General features: G+C 35.9%; 1 protein-coding gene across 3 annotated transcripts in view; it reads right to left on the bottom strand.

Annotated features, from left to right (window-relative positions):
- Nucleotides 1-18,336, bottom strand: part of LOC120515544 (zinc finger protein 236-like) — a 170,054-nt gene that overhangs the window by 50,573 nt on the left and 101,145 nt on the right. For all 3 annotated transcript variants that reach the window (XM_039736606.1, XM_039736607.1, XM_039736608.1), the window contains exons 17-20: nucleotides 16,492-16,595; nucleotides 13,087-13,238; nucleotides 11,017-11,202; nucleotides 2,128-2,404 (exon numbers count right to left, since the gene is read on the bottom strand). In XM_039736606.1, coding sequence (XP_039592540.1) covers nucleotides 2,128-2,404; nucleotides 11,017-11,202; nucleotides 13,087-13,238; nucleotides 16,492-16,595 — 719 coding nt within the window. The remainder of the gene's footprint in view (nucleotides 1-2,127; nucleotides 2,405-11,016; nucleotides 11,203-13,086; nucleotides 13,239-16,491; nucleotides 16,596-18,336) is intronic.

Genomic DNA, 18,336 nt, shown 5'->3' with positions numbered 1-18,336 from the left:
ACCTGTGTGTATATGAAGCTCATTAGAAAGCTATTGTGTATCAGGAAAAAAAATAGAAATGTGAACCTTTAAGAAAGTACAGTTTAATAAAGTACATTTTGTAAGAGATAAAAATCATAAAAGGCTAAGTCCAAATTCAGAACTCTTTTTTACCTGACATATCAGGAATTCAAGGTAAAGAAAGCAAAATTGAGTCATTCTGTTCAGATACAACTCTGTGAGGAACAAATTAAGTAAAATGGAGACAAAGCAGCTCTCCAGATATAATGTTCTGCCTCCAACCACATATTGTCCAATAAATACTTTGTAAAAATAATCCTCTTCAATACTCCAATGTATGTATTACTAGGGGAACAACACATCATGCCTAGAGCACATGTTCAAGAAGGCAAATAACTACAGCAAGTGGGACAATAATGACCTTAATGCATCACTCATAAATCACAAACAGAGCAATCGCAGAAAAGAGCAGTAGGACATACTATTAGAGCAAAAAGAACATAATGAAACCATGACAGCAATAGATAAGAAAAGCAGCTTTATAATCTCTGTCTTCACATCCCGTGTCTTTTACAGAAAAAGGCTGGAATCATTTTATACTAAATAAAAATCATATAACATAAAATAGCACTCTTAAACCCACTTAATCCGAGTTTGGGTTTTTTTTTTTTTTGGAGCCTGTCCCAGAAGCAAGGAATTAACTAAGGATGTCAGTCACATACAACACATACTTTTTTAAATATGTAAAAGGTTATGCCTTTCTATCACTGTCCGTTTGTGAGACATTATATTAAGGATGTACATACTAACAGGCACACTAAAAACAGAATGAAAAACTGTGACAAGAACAGACCATTCAGCCCCAAAGGCTTGTCCATACTATTCACATAGATTCAACAAAATAACATCAAATTGTGATTTGAACATTGCCATCTTACCTTTTACCATTTCACTTTAAGGCGAGTCAAGTAGGAGTTCAATTTATGGTTATTATTACAATATTTTAGGTATAGACATGGTGAGCATAGATCTCCCTGACTGACAGTTAATCCTACACATGTCATGTCTGTAAGTATATATGTAGCCCAGTGTAGGGAGAGTTGTGTGGAGTGGGATTTTGGGTTTAAACTCCCCTTTCCCCACAAAATATATTTTATGACAGTTCCAACTGATTAATCATAGGAAGAATTATGATTCATTCATTTCTAATCCCCCTTTGAAATTACTTCCTGACTATCCCTCTGCTCTGAGATATTACAAGATGTGGTTTCTAATTTAAAAGGTGTCTCCAGCATGATGGTGGGTGGGTTTGCATATGTGTACTTGAATATATTCTGTGATAGACTGTTGTCCAGTTCACAACTACAATGTAGCTTCTTCTGATGAGATTGGTTCCCACTTCCCAAGGCCCTATGATTAAGACAGTTCAAAATATGAATAATATCTGCACTCTGTCAAACCATTTAATTATTACTGCTATTTTCAAAGATAGAATTATGAAATGTTGGTTCTAAAGGGAGTGGTGTTTAAAATCTCAGTGGCACAGGTAGTTTTCACCCTATTTTTCCTTTTTCACAATATCATTCAATATAGGGCAGTATTAGAAGTACAAAAAATACAGCAGCAGCACTTCTAACATTACATTGTATGTGTATTTAGAAATATGAAGGGCTTGAGGTGTCTATAAGTGCAAAACTAAAATCAGCTACGACAAACATTGTTTGATGGAACTATTATGGAATCATTATAGTGTCCATATTTATTAGTAAATATTCTATTCTGAAAATGAGGGGGATTTGTAATCACTCTAGTGCTACTTTCCTGTGCTTTCTATTCTCATTATAGTGATGCAAATGTCTTGTAAAAGATTAGTTGTAGTTGAGTAAAGAAAAGACTAATTACACACTTCATATTTTTCTTTTTGTAAAGTCGGAAGATGGAATAAAGAAACCTGCTGCAGTGCTATGTTTAATAAAATTTAGAGGTGTTTGTGAATATTCTCTTCAATTTTTGTAGATGGATTATGTGAATTTCCCCTTGGGATTAATAAAGTATCTATCTATCTAGATATTTTTTCTTTCAATTATATTTAAAACAAGAAACAAATTAACATAATTCTACTCTTACCTCACCAGATCACTGGGTTTCTTAAAACTCTTAGGGCAGAAAGTGCAGCAGTTGGCATATTTGGGCTCAGTTTCCATTTCAACTGCTTTGTCTTTGATTTCACTAATACGGTTTCTCTCAGCTGCTGACTGGACCAAGACCTTTTCAGAAATTGTGGCATCTTCACGTGGTTCATTTTTGGCAAGTTCAGCTGCTTGTTCCTCTGTGAAAGTGATGATTCCTGTTCGATTTTTTCTCATCAAAGATCTTTCTGAATTTTCGTCTTCAATAGACATAACTTTAAACAGAAAATACATAAAATAAGCAAATGGTCTTTCTAGTATAGCATATCACTTTCATATTGGGCAATCAATGAAACGATAAGCAAAATAAAACTTTAAAGTCACTACATTGTTTGGAGTTATAATAGTCATAATAAAATACAAGAAACCAACCAAGTTGTGAGGAAACTGTCAGACTCCCCAGTCATCCATCCCTCCATTTATTTATCTGTCAAATAGGGGGTGGGAACTGCCAGGAATCCCACAATATGATATTACCTTGATATTAAGTCAAAATACAACAATATTGTGATTTTAATACATGTTTGCAAAATATTAAGAAATGCAATTCGATAATTTACTGTTTCCTTGGGCTGTTAACCTAATCAACATTTCATACAAATATATACACACACACTACGGGGCTTTGACCTCTTTGCTCGCCAACCCTGGGGACTCCGCTATGTGCTAGCCTCTTTGTGGTTCTGCCACTCGCGTATGGGGATGCGGATGCACAATTTAAACAGATTGTTATTTTCATGGGAATTGTTACATATGCATAATAGAACTAACTATTTTACATTACAGTGAGTAATTAACCATAGTAAGTAATAGTAAAACTTAATAATTTTAAAGTAAATTTCAAGTCTACGTGACCATCATCATCATCAAGTCCTTCCGTGAGAACCCTAAATCCAAAGAGGACTGTTTCATTTATGTTAGGTAGAATGCCCAGAGGGGACTGGGCGGTCTCATGGTCTGGAATCCCTACAGATTTTATTTTTTCTCCAGCCGTCTGAAGTTTTTTTTGTTTTTTCTGTCCCCCCTGGCCATTGAACCTTACTCTTATTCGATGTTAATTAATGTTGATTTATTTTGTTTTATAATTGTGTCTTTCATTTTTCTATTCTTTAATATGTAAAGCACTTTGAGCTACTGTTTGTATGAAAATGTGCTATATAAATAAATGTTGTATTTCATGTTACATTAGAGTTATTTGTTGTATTATACAATTTTGTTCTGTTTTGCTTTGAAATTAACACGCAAATACTTTTTAAACTTTCACTTTTACTGTAAAACTTTTTTTGAATTAAATTTTCGTCAATATCACAATGTGTTTTCATTCTGTGTTTGGACTGTCATCGTGACAACACAACGTATAACTGCCTGTGATTGAATTTCGTTTCTTTCTTTTAAATAAATAGATTGTTTGGCTCTGAGATTTGTTAATCATCTTTGCAAAAGCTATTCTGAAGGGAAACTGTTAATGTTTTAATACGAATGGCACTACAAGATCTCCTTTGTTGTCTAATGTTATCCGCGGAAGATGTACTACGTTACCTTTCTTGGATATATCCTTCTTTATATAGTAATTTGTGCGGTGGAAGACCGGACGGTGTTAACAGTTGTAGATATTCTTCAGGATATTGTAAGTTGATGTTGTCATCTTCAGCACAATTACCACCAACTGTTTCAGCATAGTCTATTGATACACATATAACCAATTTGCTGTGTAACCGATCGACATTGTTGGCATTAATTCATTTGACTTCATCATTTCTCTGTGCTAGGATTGCCGGTCTACTCATTTTTTCTGTTGATTACTCTTCATGATGAAATTCCTCAATAAGATTTGGACATAATACATCTTCTTTAATTTGGAACTTAAAGTGAGGAAAACATTAAAATTTATATGAGCTGAGAGAACAAAAACTGTGTCTGTTAAATGCATTCACACAAATGAGAGGCGAGATTATTGTGTGCGTGTTTGAATATGGTTGAGAGGAGGGCGTAACTTGAAAAAATCTCATGGCCAAAGTCTCGTCTCGTGGGACTTGAAAAAATCTCTTGAAAAAAGTCTTGTCTCAGGATTTATGTACATATAGTAGATAGTGTAAACTTTCATAGACAGTCAAAATATATCAAATACAACTCTTAAATATTAATAAAAATTCAAATTGTTTAGTTTTTTTCCATATGGTGGAGGCTTTGTATATGCTTACTAATGTCATTGCCCATATTTTCTTTTACTCTTGGAGCTTTGCTGCAGGTCAGGTGGACATGAACGTGAAGGGCAGGAGCAAACAAAGCATCCATAGGAGCTGGAGAATAATGTTTGATTTCAACAGAGGTTTTCTGGTTCCCCACTTTCTCTTTAATTACATCAATTTTTAAATTCTAAATTTAGTATAAATAAGCCTTCAAGCCCTCCCGACACCCAGAGCTGGAGACACGGTCGCAGTCTATACTTTGCCGGAGTACTTCATTTTAAAGGGCAATATATGCAAAATACATATTTCATATTAAGTCACTGGAAAAACCAAACTACATCCACATACTTATTTGGATCATCTGGTCTGGAGATCTCTGTAGCAGTGTTAACAGCACCATGCAGCAGAACATTTTGTGAACAGCATTTTGCTATGAATTTATTAATTACACACTGTTTCTTTAATCCAGCAGAATGGGCATTACTCACTGCTGCATAGATTCATATACCTATACACGTAAGAAAAAGTGGAAGAATAAAAGAAACCAAAAAATTGATTTCAGTGTATCAACAATATATCACCGCAAAACAAGAATACTATACTAATCAGTGTACAACAGCATATTGACAGAGTTTGGTCTTTTTTTAATTTTATCATTCATTTCTGTCAGAGCACATATAAATCCTTCAATACATGTAACACAACATAAACATATTTAGCTTCTTAGTAATCCAAACGTAAAGGAAATTAACCCGTTAATTAATTTTAACACAGTAACAGCTTCTGTGCCACTTTACCACAAACAGTATACTCGTTTTGAACCGAAGTAATACACTTTATAGATCATCTTTGTTTCTAGAACTGAAGGAATTAAAGAAGAAATATGTGCCCTAGCATGGGAAACTGAAGGAAGGTTTCCTGGCTTCATATACCACTTATGTGCATGTACACATGTCCCAAAATGCAAACCTTTGTAAACATTTTCCTAATAATTGTCTGCAAGAGATAAAGACCACAAAAACAATAAAAAGAGGAAACACTTGTGATCAAAATAACCATTTGAAGGACAAAAAAACAGCAATGGAGTGAAGAAGATACTAATCTTTTAGAGAACCTAGTAGCAATGTAAGAAGTAAAAGGAAATAGCACAACTACGAAAAAATAATTTCTGCTATCTCAGAAGAGTCTAAATCACCAGCAAATAACGTACCACCCTTCACTTCTCTGTCCACCATTTGGTAGGCTGTGTTAAGGGAATATATAATTGAGTTTCACATCCAACAGAGAGATTAAGAATTTCTGGGGATAGGTTAATTAACTGCATGATGCAAAATTGCTGGTGCAAGAAGACGGTACGGAACCATATGAGTAATACAATAAACATCCATTTTCTAGGCTGAATATTTCAATGAAATTGAATGTTTAAAATTTCCCAAAACGTGCTTGCTTTTAAAAGGATAAAATAAAACAGACAGAAAACAGTACTAACAGTGAACACATACATAAAACTACAAATTTACATCTGGGAGGCACAGTCCATAACTACAAATATTAGAGATGCTTGTTTGGTCTGGAGCAATTACAAGTCTATTTTTTTAAATTATTCACCAGGAAGACATTTTTTTTTTATAATTAGAAAGGCCCTGACCAATAATTCAAATTTGAGTATTTCTATCCCACAGTCTGAACCCGCTACTCTTTGATGTTTGTATGTTGTCCTTGAGTGCACTTATCTGTAATTTTTTTTGGTTTCCTGGAAAGTTCAAGAGATTTTCAAGTAAGATTAACGTGATCATCAGAGGTGACTGTGTGCAGAGGGTGCAGACCTATAAATACCTAGGAGTGCAGCTGGATGATAAATTGGACTGGACTGCCAATACGGATGCTCTGTGCAAGAGAGGACAGAGACGACTATACTTCCTTAGAAGGCTGGCGTCCTTCAATATCTGCAATAAGACGCTGCAGATGTTCTACCAGACGGTTGTGGCGAGCGCCCTCTTCTACGCAGTGGTGTGCTGGGGAGGCAGCATAAAGAAGAAGGGACACCTCACGCCTGGACAAACTGAGGAAGGCAGGCTCTATTGTAGGCACGGAGCTGGACAGTTTGACATCCGTGGCAGAGCGACGGGCGCTGAGCAGACTCCTGTCAATCATGGAGAATCCACTGAACAGGATCATCTCCAGACAGAGGAGCAGCTTCAGAGACAGACTGCTGTCACCGTCCTGCTCCACTGACAGACTGAGGAGACCCCACACTATGCGACTCTTCAATTCCACCCTTTGGGTGTAAACGTTAAAATTATACAAAGTTATTGTCTGTTATACCTTCATTGTTATCACTCTTTAATTTAATATTGGTTTTTATCAGTATGCTGCTGCTGGAGTATATGAATTTCCCCTTGGGATTAATAAAGTTATCTATCTATTTATCTATCTATCGATCGATAACTGGTGACACTTATTTGGCCACTAATAAATAAATGTGCATGAGTGTGAGTAAAGGTACTCTACAATGAACAGGCATGTCATAGCAGGTTGAAGCCAGCCTAATTTCCAGTGCTGATAGGATTCTGCTTCCTAAAACTACTGTATAATGAATGGAAGGATATATAAACAGAGTAATCAGCAATAACTGGTATAGATGATTTATCAGTTGCTGACTGTTTTTCTCTTTCCTACAATATAGGCTACACCGAAATCGCTTTTTAATTGCTTTTCATCTCTGCATGCTACCGTACTCAACTGCCTAATAAGGACTATGAACACATGACTTTGAGCAGACTGATATGAGGTGCATTGTGATAACAGCTTCAAGATAAGCTAACCATGATAATCAATTCATTTACTAAACCAATCTCTCATGAATCCATGATTGATACATATGGATTGACATCATTACATAAATTCCTACTTAAGATGGAAGCACAGTTACTCAGGTGTCCAAGCTGTGAATTAAAACACTAATAAAAATAGACCTTTGTGCATAGATTTATTTGGGAAAGACAACTAGACAGTTTTAGGACTACTTCCTTTGCTTATTTTGACTTTGACTGATATTTCAACTCTTAGACATTGTTATTGTTTGCTCCCTAAGTTCTGTTTTCAGCTCCTTGTATTTCTGCACAAACTGACACGAGCCCATTCTGCACTGGACATTGGCAGACACCAGTCAAGAAGTCATTCGTTGCTGGCGAACATTATATCTCTGCGATTACCACACATCAAAAATCAGATATAAAGGAAAATATATTAGCTCAAACCTGTTCATCAAATATACATTAAGAGTCATTGAACACAAGTATTTTATTCAAGAATGATGAAGTATCAGTGTAAAATTATGCTGCATCCTAAGTGACTGCATTCTTGACCTTAGAGTTAATTACTAAAAAGAAAGCTAATTTGTTTCCAATTTCTTTGCCATATGTCTTCAAGATAAATAATGAGGGAAACTTTAGATGAATATGCATTAGTTATGCTCAATGACATTCTGATAAATATGATTAAATATCATTGCTGATTGAGTAATTGTTTCTGCAGGTTCTTAAATACATCAGTTGTTAAATGTCATATATCTATAGGTTTCAAGCAGTAAATGCTTGTTCTTTTCAAGCAATACCATTTCATAGCTTGTTATATGGCCTTTACAACTTTCTTCTCTGTATAAAACATAATTTTCGTAACAGTATAAGAAATCATACCATCACTCAAATCAAACATTTGTGCATTCTTTTTTGTAGATTGCTAAAGGTTTACTAGACAAATACTGGAAATGATAATATTGTTTTTCGCCACTGTATATAATTGTGAACAAGAAAATGAGTTCCTGATATTATCAGTGATCTTGATGTAAGTGTACACTGCACATAATTTTATTCTCACATGTATGAATTTATAAGCAGAAAAAAAAGACAGAGAAAGTGTTGTTACACAATCTTTAAAAGTTATTGAATGCATGGATAATGTTCTTCTGACTGCAACAGTTTTATTTTATCCAAAAAAAAAAAAAGATTATAGAATGTCTTCTTTGAAAATTTTCATAATATTGCTTCAAAAATAGTCAGCAGTTCTGATTATTTAATTAATACAGCTTATACATCATATCTCAGCACATGCCATATCTGTAATGTCTAGTGTGAATGATTCATTGTTTTATATCAAGAATGAAAAATACAGTATGACATGCCTGTATAAAAGAATAAATTGAATTCAATATGGCCTTATTTCAGAAGTACTGAAAAAATATACATAAAAAAACATTTTATGTGACATGATTTTATTCAAAAGTGCACTGTGTTTTTTTCTTCTACAAATATTTTGTTGGTTTATTGACAAAAAATAAATTTGTGCAGCACCCATAAAATAATTAATTTAATTCAATTAAAATGCATAGATTCATTAAATGATTCCAAAAAAAAAAAACAGTTTAACTATGGAAAGAAAATGACACATCATATAAAAATTGATTAAAGTATGTAGAACTTCAAATTGTAAGAATTGTTTTTTTTTTTTTTGAATCATTTAAGGAATCTATGCATTTTAGTTGAATTAAATTAAATCTTTTATGGGCGCCCCACGGTTATATTGTTAAACACATATGATCAACAAAATTATCTTTTACTTTTTAGTGCATTTTTGAATAAAATCGTGTCACTTAAAAATCTATTATATATATATATATATATATATATATATATATATATATATATATATATATATATATATATATATATATATATATATAAAATGTGGTGGCCCTGCCTGGGGTTTGTTTCCTGCCTTGCGCCCTGTGTTGGCTGGGATTGGCTCCAGCAGACCCCTGTGAACCTGTAGTTAGGATATAATGGGTTGGATAATGGATGGTTGGATGGATATATTGTCACAGGAGGAAGGCTGGGGTCCTTACCCATCTGGAACGCCTGGAAGGACTGGGAGGTGACATATACGTCCTCCGGGCCACAAGGGGGCAACCACCCTGGATCGGGAGAGGACCACGGGAGAGGAGCAAGGAGGTTACAGCCTGTTGGGACCCGTGGCCATTGCCAGGGGACGCCCCAAGCATCATGGAGCCCAGGAAACATTTACTTCTGCCACACCCGGGAAGATGGAGGAAGATCCTTCCAGGGATGCCCAGAGTGCTTCTGGGTGCAAGGGCAGCACTTCCGCCACACCAGGAAGTGCTGCCAGAAGGACGTCATCAGGCACCTGGAGCACATCCGGGTGTAAATAAAAGGGGCTGCCTTCCTACAATCAGGGAGCTAGAGTCGGGAGTGGGAGCAGGATGAAGCTCCCGTGAGGAGAGGAAAGGCGGCCACGGACATTGAAAGAGAAGCCCATGAAGACGGTGTCTGGTGCTGGGAGCACTGTGTGAGACTATAATTGTGCTTAATAAACGTGTCATTTTGGATACAGATGTGGTCTCAGTCTGGTAATGTCTGGGCATGTCTCACTACATATATAGTGTATATATATATATTTTTTCTTGTTTTAGCCATCTTAATGCCACACAGTCCTCGGCATGTTAAGAAAACCTTGACTTGGGTGGGAACTTGATTTGACAGATATGACAATAGCGACAGAGTGGAATCGAACCTACTATCTTAAAGTGAAATGTAACCTTCATTTATTCATGTTCATTTCTCATTTCAGAAAATTTTAACGACGATGAAACCTTACCCAGACAAACAGAGAGGGCAAGTTGACTAAAATTATGTAAAAACTACCTGACTTTTTAAGTATATTCCACCAAGTGCTAAACGACTGAACAACATATTAGGTAGTGCATATGCAAGGTAATTTTAGACTCTTGACAGACTCTCTACATTATTGTATTACATCTTGATTTTTAAATTACTTCATGTGGTTGTTAGGGTACTACAAGGAAGAATTAAAAATTTGAATGGCCACAGTTGGGGAGTATTCTGATTAGTTGTATTTCAAAAGAAAACAGACATGCCATGCCATTCACAAGATTTACTTACCTTCAATTATAGAAACTGTTATCAAATGATGCTGTAAGTGTCCGTACAATAATGTTTAGTTTTAAATACTCCATATTCCATACTCCATACTCAGATCAACAATATTAACATAAATATCTAAAAGTACCCTGATTTAACAATTTTTTCTGCTCTGCTATTAAGACCATTGCTCAGTGTCATATTTTGTATTTTACCCTGCACACTGCGGTTGCCTCAATATTTTATGTGATAAGTTCATATTCAATCTTCTGATCTCTTGCTCCATTGATTGATTTGAATATGAATTAATATACATATACAAACATTAGCATGTTTGACTAACTTGTAAATTATACATTTTACTGCCATATGTAAATAAATACATGTTTTCATTAAAAAGAACTAGAAATGAATATTTACTTATTATCTGTTCATGTTTGGCTTCTAAATTCTCTCTTCTTTTTATTTTTGTTACGTTAAGATAACTTCTATCAGCAAACTCTAGGAAGAACATTTCCTTTAAAGTGTGATGGATTGTTAGGGGTAATGGCAGATTTCATCATGGAATTATTTTCCAAAGTGAACATTACTATGCAGAATTACAGCTTACTTATTTCGACCTAGGAAGTTACTGTTGCCTAGAAACACAGTACAAAAAATGAACAGAAAAAGCACACTTACCCCTGACTCCTAAGGCAGTGTGATCTTTCTTCACATGTTTTCTGCAGAGAAGGCTCGTCCGGAAGGTTTCTTCACACATCGGGCACTTGTAGGGTTTCATGTTCATGTGTATGGTCATATGTCTGCTAAGACTGCCATTGGTGGTGAATGAAGAATCACACACACTGCATTTGAAGGCCTTGACACCTAAAGTAATAATCATTTAAAAAGGAGGAGAAATAGTAAATACAAAATAGTTTCTAGAAATGGGAGAAGATTTCAATTTCATCAAACAGATTTAAAAAAATGCAACAATTGTTAAGTAATTAACTGGTCAAAATACAGTGTTGACCATTTTTAAAATTGTACAGGAGACGCTGCTTGCTGGTGGGCTGTGTGTGAGTCAGAAAAAAGAAAGTAAATTCATTCAGGTTCAGTTTTAAGTATTTATATTTGCTGTTACAACTTAAAAATACTCTCAAACACCTTCTTCCTGCTGCTATTCACACACTTTAAAACTACCAGCTGAATGTGTCTGCATTGAACTTTCCTTTATTCCTGTGTTTCCCTAATATACACAATCAGTGTTTAAATGACCCCAGACACTGAATGTGTTTTTTACACTTGTTTTCTTTCTAGAGTGGAATCTAGTTGGCTTGAAGGTGATGTCCAAGATTTAACTAATATTATTTTTCTATTCTTTATTCTTTTCTTTTCTCTGAGGCTAGGGATCTGCACTGGCAATCGGAAGGTTGCCGATTCAAATCCCATAAATGCCAAAAGGGACTCCGCTCTGTTGGGCCCTTGAGCAAGGCACTTAACCTGCAATTGCTGAGTGCTTTGAGTAGTGAGAAAAGCACTATATAAATGCCAGTAATGATTACAAAATTATTATTATTAAAATTATTTATTCCTTATTAGGAAATTTGCTCACTTGTTTACTGCTGGCAACTATGAAGCTACTTAATTATTTACTCAAGCCCATGCCGCTTTAGACAACCTTTCCAGCAATTTTCGTAGCCTTCATTTATTTAATTGTATTGATTTGAAAGAAGTCCTGTGAAGCTGATCGTCTGATGTGACAAACCTAATGACTGAGACCAAATAGTCTGTGACTGACTAGGATAAAATCAAACAAGTCTGATTAACACATTAGTCGGAGGGGTGGGCTGGGTATGCAGAAAAACGGACAACCAAATGGACTAATAAATGTTCATTTGGAGGTACAATGCATGGAATGTAGCAACAAGGTGAGGAACACACATGTTTTGAAGCTCATCTGTCTATTGTGTTGTGTTTTACATACTACAACAGAATGTAAAAAAGAATAAAAGGGCAGAGATTGATTCTGAACTCACTGCATGTGTTGACCCTCCTTCAGGCAACATGCTATTGGCTGTCAGAAAAAGTAAGTATGACTGTGCTGGAAGATCGGGGCTCAGTCGGTAAATGGGACATGGGCTGCTTTTTCATTGGTTATATAATTTTACATGGTGCAGTGACGAGATCAGTGACTGCAATCGGCAAATCGGACATGTCCCATGACAACATTTACGTAATATGACATCGGCCTTACTATCTGTTTCTTCACCTTGCACTACTACACAAATTCAGTTTTTTATTATAACATTTTTTTTTCTTTTTGATTTCATCCATATTAAATGGAGATTGTCAGCTGGTACCCCAATCCTTCTTCTGCCTAACTATCTTTTACATACATTTTAACAATATAATGGATGCTCTAAACTTTCAAAGCACAGTTAATGACTTGTTATAGGAGTGCAGTATGTTAACTGGCCCAGATATGCAATAACTGGAAACCCCATGACAAATATCCCATTTTCTCTTCTATTCAAGTATAAATTTACACCTTCTTTAAATGCTTTAAATGTGCAAAAACTTTTGAAAATTAAACCAAATGACCAGCAAAGTAAAAATCAGACGTGTGATTTTTTTTTGGCTGTTGCCTTAATGGAAATAAATATAGACACCTTCAGTGTCTAAAATACACAACATTTTTTTATGAACATAATAACAAGCTACTGAAGTACTAAGACCATTTTTATCACAGTAATATCCAGAGGCTATTACCTGTGTGGGTCTTGAAATGAGATTTGAGCACTCCAGCAGACACAAAACATCGGCCACACTGATTACATTTGAAAGGTTTCTCGCCAGTGTGGGAGCGTACATGTTGTTTCAGGTGGCTGGACTTCTTAAAACCTTTATTGCAATAAGCACATCTAGAGAAAGAAGAAAAAAAAAAAAGTCAAAGAAATCTGTTTAAAAAAATCCAAAGGATCAATCAGGTAAAAAATGAACATAAAAAAAGCACCTGCTGTCATTGTCACTTCTGTCTGTCTGTCTGTCCACATGAAATATCTTCAGGGGGTCAATTTCACTAAACTTTGGTTCATTTAATCTTAAATACAGTGTATTCATTTTGATATTAAAAAGCAATTTTCTGCTGATCATTGTCAATAAAATATCCACCGTGAATCAAAGTTGTATGGCAATAAAATGTGAACACTTCCAAGGGGGTGAAAACGTCTTATAGGTGCTGTGTAAGCAGTTCTCAAACTCAGTACTAGGGAATCTCTCGTGGCTATACGTTTTTATCCTCACCAGTTTAACTGTCATTTTCCCTCTAACTGATTTCATATAATTAGATCTTCCTTTTCCTCTTCTCTTATTCTGAATTCAGAAAACCACAGCAGCATGATTTGTACATTTGCAAGACATTTAGAAATATTTACGTTTTTTTCTATAGCTTTAAATGCATAACTCTCTTTTTTGGTTGTTTGTTAATTTCCGTTTCTTCTGTGTAGTTTGCTCCTTTAATTGTATTGTAAGAATGACAGTTAACAAGACGCAGAGCAGAAACAAAGGCAAACAACACTAAATACTGAAAGGATGAATGTTTGGTGACTGTCATTTATTTTTTCCAAATAAAACTTTGAATAGTTTATATTTTATTTTTCATCCTACAGAATATTTCTTAATGGCTCTACTTAAACAAAAGTCTCCTTTTAATTTATATTTCTTCTAATGATAGTAAAAACAAGCTTTGGATTACAGTTACATCATTTAAATATGTAAAATATGTCATCTTGATATTAGTAGTTGTCTAAAAGTTGCATACTGTAAGAAGCTGCAATGTTTGAGAATTTAGCTGTGCACTCTTTAGTAACTGATCTGAATGATACCTTTAGAAAAAGAGCAGACTATGGAAAAATAAGAACCAGCCCTGGCCTAAAATGCTTTTTAAGTATCCTCTTTCCTGGACATAAATTTGCTATAAAAATAATTTAAATGGAAATGCCACAGTGAAAGGTCAGATACTTGAAAATCCCCCCTTAATTCACCTAGCACTTTCTTGATAAGTTTTCTAAAGAGCATAAATCAGTTTCTTATCGCTGTGGCTTCTCTGACATTAATTTAGATTTACTTTCACATGAAGACTTCCCTATGTGGAAATAAAGGTTTATATATTATATATATTATCATTGGCACACTGTACAGCTTTCCTATTTTAGCCCATTTCACTGTGTCACATATACAAATAAAATAGAGAAGACTCTTTTGTCATATAACTCCAGGGTCAACAGCTTTAGAAATATCAGTACTTTCCATTAAATATATAATTATAGTATCTGAGAATCACAACAAAAAATGAATGAAATTATTATTTTCATAGATAAGGCTTTAAAGGTTTATGCAGAGCCCAATTATTTGTTTAAGGAATACAGGTAGTTAATGCAGTGACCTCTTGTCCTGCCTTTTAAAAAAACAGATTAACTGCCATCCGAATGGAAAAAACATGCCATTAAAATGAAAGGCATACCTTGCAATTAGTGTTATATAAAAAACAAACCCCTGAGTGTTACTGATCACTATGCATATTTTTTATTTATTTAAAAGACATTGTTTACCAATATATTTCACAATTTGTAACTGCATGTACACAAACAGCAGTTCAGCTATACATTATGTTACCTTAAGAACATGTCAGGTCTTGGATTAAATTTATATATTGGCATGAGCTCTGGGTGGTGCCCAAAAAAATCCAAACACAAGGGCAAGTGGTGGATAAGACAATCCATGGCAGGGTTGCTATGATGACAAGATGACCCCAGAGAAAAAACTCCTGCCTCCCTATGAATCAAAAGGATCCTGCCGAGGTGATTTATGTATGTAATTGGAATGGGCACTCGCCACCAACCACGGAAAGTGTGCCAAGTATGGCCAATTGGTAGAAAACCCCACAACAGCCTCAGGACATGATACAGGGGTAATATCACCTTAATTGGTTTGTGAGCATCTAGAGAAGCTGTGGGAAGCTGCTAAGGATGGGGTGGCCTGGTCAGCCTAACTCATACAGTTTGCCACCATCACCCAAACCAAGAATGGATGAATTGAAATTGATGATGAAAATGTTTAATCACTGATACTCATTTATGTTTTACTTCTTGTGCACATGGGGAGCAGTCAATGGGCTTAACTGAATGTTGCTTTCTGAAACAAGGGTTGACTGGGTGCACTACTGCACCACGCGCAATTGTGTGACAATGTATATATTTTAATATGGTAATACACTAGCATTGCATTACATTTGTGAATAAGTTATACTGTAAAACTGGGATCTTTGGTAACAATCGCCGTTTTATGTAAACTCGTGTATGCGATTATTCAGTAATGCTACTGTCAATTACTTTAGGCTCAGTTATTGACTATTATAGTCTGCGTCTTTTGGGATATTATGACTCTATAGAGGAGAGTGTGACTGTTAAACACAGTACACATTGTTAGTTGTATAAGGTTAGCGAATAAACAGCATTAGAAACGTACGTCTGTGATTGTCTTTGCTTCATCCTTAAGAACACTACATATTTCCCTTCAAAAATCTTCAAAATTGCTGTAACATTAGTGTCTCAATTTTCTTTTTGCTGTGAAACTAGCAAATTTTGATCCTGGCTCATTGCTCAAAAGTGGACATTTTTCACTTGGTCAATACACTACATACACCTTTCTTTCAACCCCAGTAAACAACGTTTGAGCCCTGTGAGAGCAGCCAAACACTCACTGTATTGCACAGTAAGTACAAGGTAACAATACCTAGTTACTCTTAATTATACAGGTAATTACATGGTAAGTACAGTGTAATTAGGGACACCTAATCTAAAATGATACCATAAATAGAAGTGAAACGCCCTTACATGTACAACGTAACAGACAGGCACAGATGGTGCGAAACCTCAGCAAGAACACATATCGGACAATCTTTGAGCTTATCAGCTGTATCTCATGTACGGGAGTGTTCCAAGTGTGTGTTCAATGAAGAGCAGTATACAGGAATGAATGGATTTGTAATATAATAGCAATAATAATAACAACAGCATCAACAACAACAATAATAATATCATTCTCTTTTATTTTAAAACCATGATAATTAACATGATGAAAGTCTTTGTTCAGTCACTATTTACGGCTACTAACCTGTATGCACGTCTGCTGTGTTCTTCGTTTTCTTCCTGATAATCTGTCCTTTCAGGTGGCAGGTGCAAGTCATTTTGGGCAGGTTCCTGTAGGAGACGATTTGTCTGTAATTTAATTAAAAATTGCACTGAATTATTGGCAAATATATTGGTCCATTAGTTTCTTTACTCAGTAAAAGTTAATACCTTAGAGCCGGTCTTTACTGTAGCTCATTTACGGTTACATATATAACAAAGTGACCAAAACAGGAGAGAATCCATTATGTAGCTCCTATAAATGTGAATATCATTGTAAGACAACACAAAAGTTATTTTATTGGTGCAACCACAATGCTAAGCCAATGAAGAGTCTAAGGCTTGAATTTAAGGTGTCAATTTATTTCCTTTACAGCGATATTATCCTTATCTTTGTAGAAATTGTTCACCAAGTACATCTAGCTTTTTTGGTTAAAGAAATAGTAAAATATGTATATAGTACACAGGCAGGTTGTAAAGCATTAAGATACAAGTCAAGTCAAGTTGGTGAGCCTGCACTGGTACACTGCGTTGCCACACCCACTACACGACAAAACAATTTGGGATCCTGGTTGGCAACCCTCCAGGCAGACACGCAGCCCAGTCCCACCCTCCGGAAATGACCCTCTATCTGCCGCAGCCAGGTGTTACATGGGTGACCCCTTGGCCAGGTCCAGCCACTCGGGTCCCCAACAATGAGGATCTTACGAGCCGGATCACCCTCGGGGGGGAAATGCGCCACATGGCCGTAGTGCTGTAACCGACACACACTCACAATGCAGGGACTCCATGAGCAACACAAAGTCAAACCAATGGTACCCAAGCATTTTCCAGAGAGACACAGTACCAAAGGAGTCCAGTCTTCGTCTCAGGTCACTGGATAGTGTCCATGTGTCACAACCATATAGCAAGACAGGAAGCACCAGGACTCTAAAGACTTGGACCTTCGTTCTTTTGCATAGATATAGGGAATGCCACACACCCCTTTATTAAGAAACAAATGATTAAAATAATGTGAAATTCATTTTCTTTTATCTGCTTGGTGGCATTTGCTTTCAATGATTATTCTACATTAAGCAAGGCCAAAAGTATTTTTTTAAAACTTTGGCTGATTACTACTTGTTTGGTGGCTGCAAAGGCTATTTATTTCAATTAACATTGGAGATGAACTTGTCAGGTTTATCATTGCCTTGCAATTCAACCAACAACAAGTGTTGTTACAAGTGTTACTTTGAGATGGATTTATAGATTAAGTTATCACTTAAACTCACAAAAGGTTTGTGTTGGTATTCCCTGAATATCCATTATCCATTTTGACAGCTTCAGTGTTTAATTTTACATTTAAATGAATACTCCTTTCTCAATCTTGTTGAATGACAAAGGTAGTCATGCTGTCACAAGTCATTCAAGTGGCTGTCAACACATCACAGCTCATGTACCGAAGAGAATATCAGCACTACCGTTGTTTATTCTACACTGTGGTGTATGGCCGGCCGTTTATACCGGCCAATACCCCCAAGCCGCCAGGTGGAGCCCTCCCTGCAGTATGGAGTTTCCCCAAAGACCAGCAGGGCATCATGGACATTGCAGTTTTTATACACAGCCCTGCTGGATGCCATGGGGGCCACTAGGTGATGCTGCAGGGAGGAACAATGGTTATTTACCCTACGCCCTGGAAGTACGTCCGAGTCGCATGGACAAGGGGAATGATGTGCTTCCAGGGTGAAGAAAAGGACTTTTTATCTGACCCGGAAGTGATAAAGGATCACATGGACTGGGGATTGGAACACTTCCGGGTCAGGGACAATAAAAGGATTGGTGGGAGCTCCCA

Source organism: Polypterus senegalus, chromosome 15 (assembly GCF_016835505.1).
Source record: "Polypterus senegalus isolate Bchr_013 chromosome 15, ASM1683550v1, whole genome shotgun sequence".
Classification (NCBI taxonomy): Eukaryota; Metazoa; Chordata; class Cladistia; order Polypteriformes; family Polypteridae; genus Polypterus; species Polypterus senegalus.
This window is presented reverse-complemented; position numbering and strand designations above follow the sequence as displayed.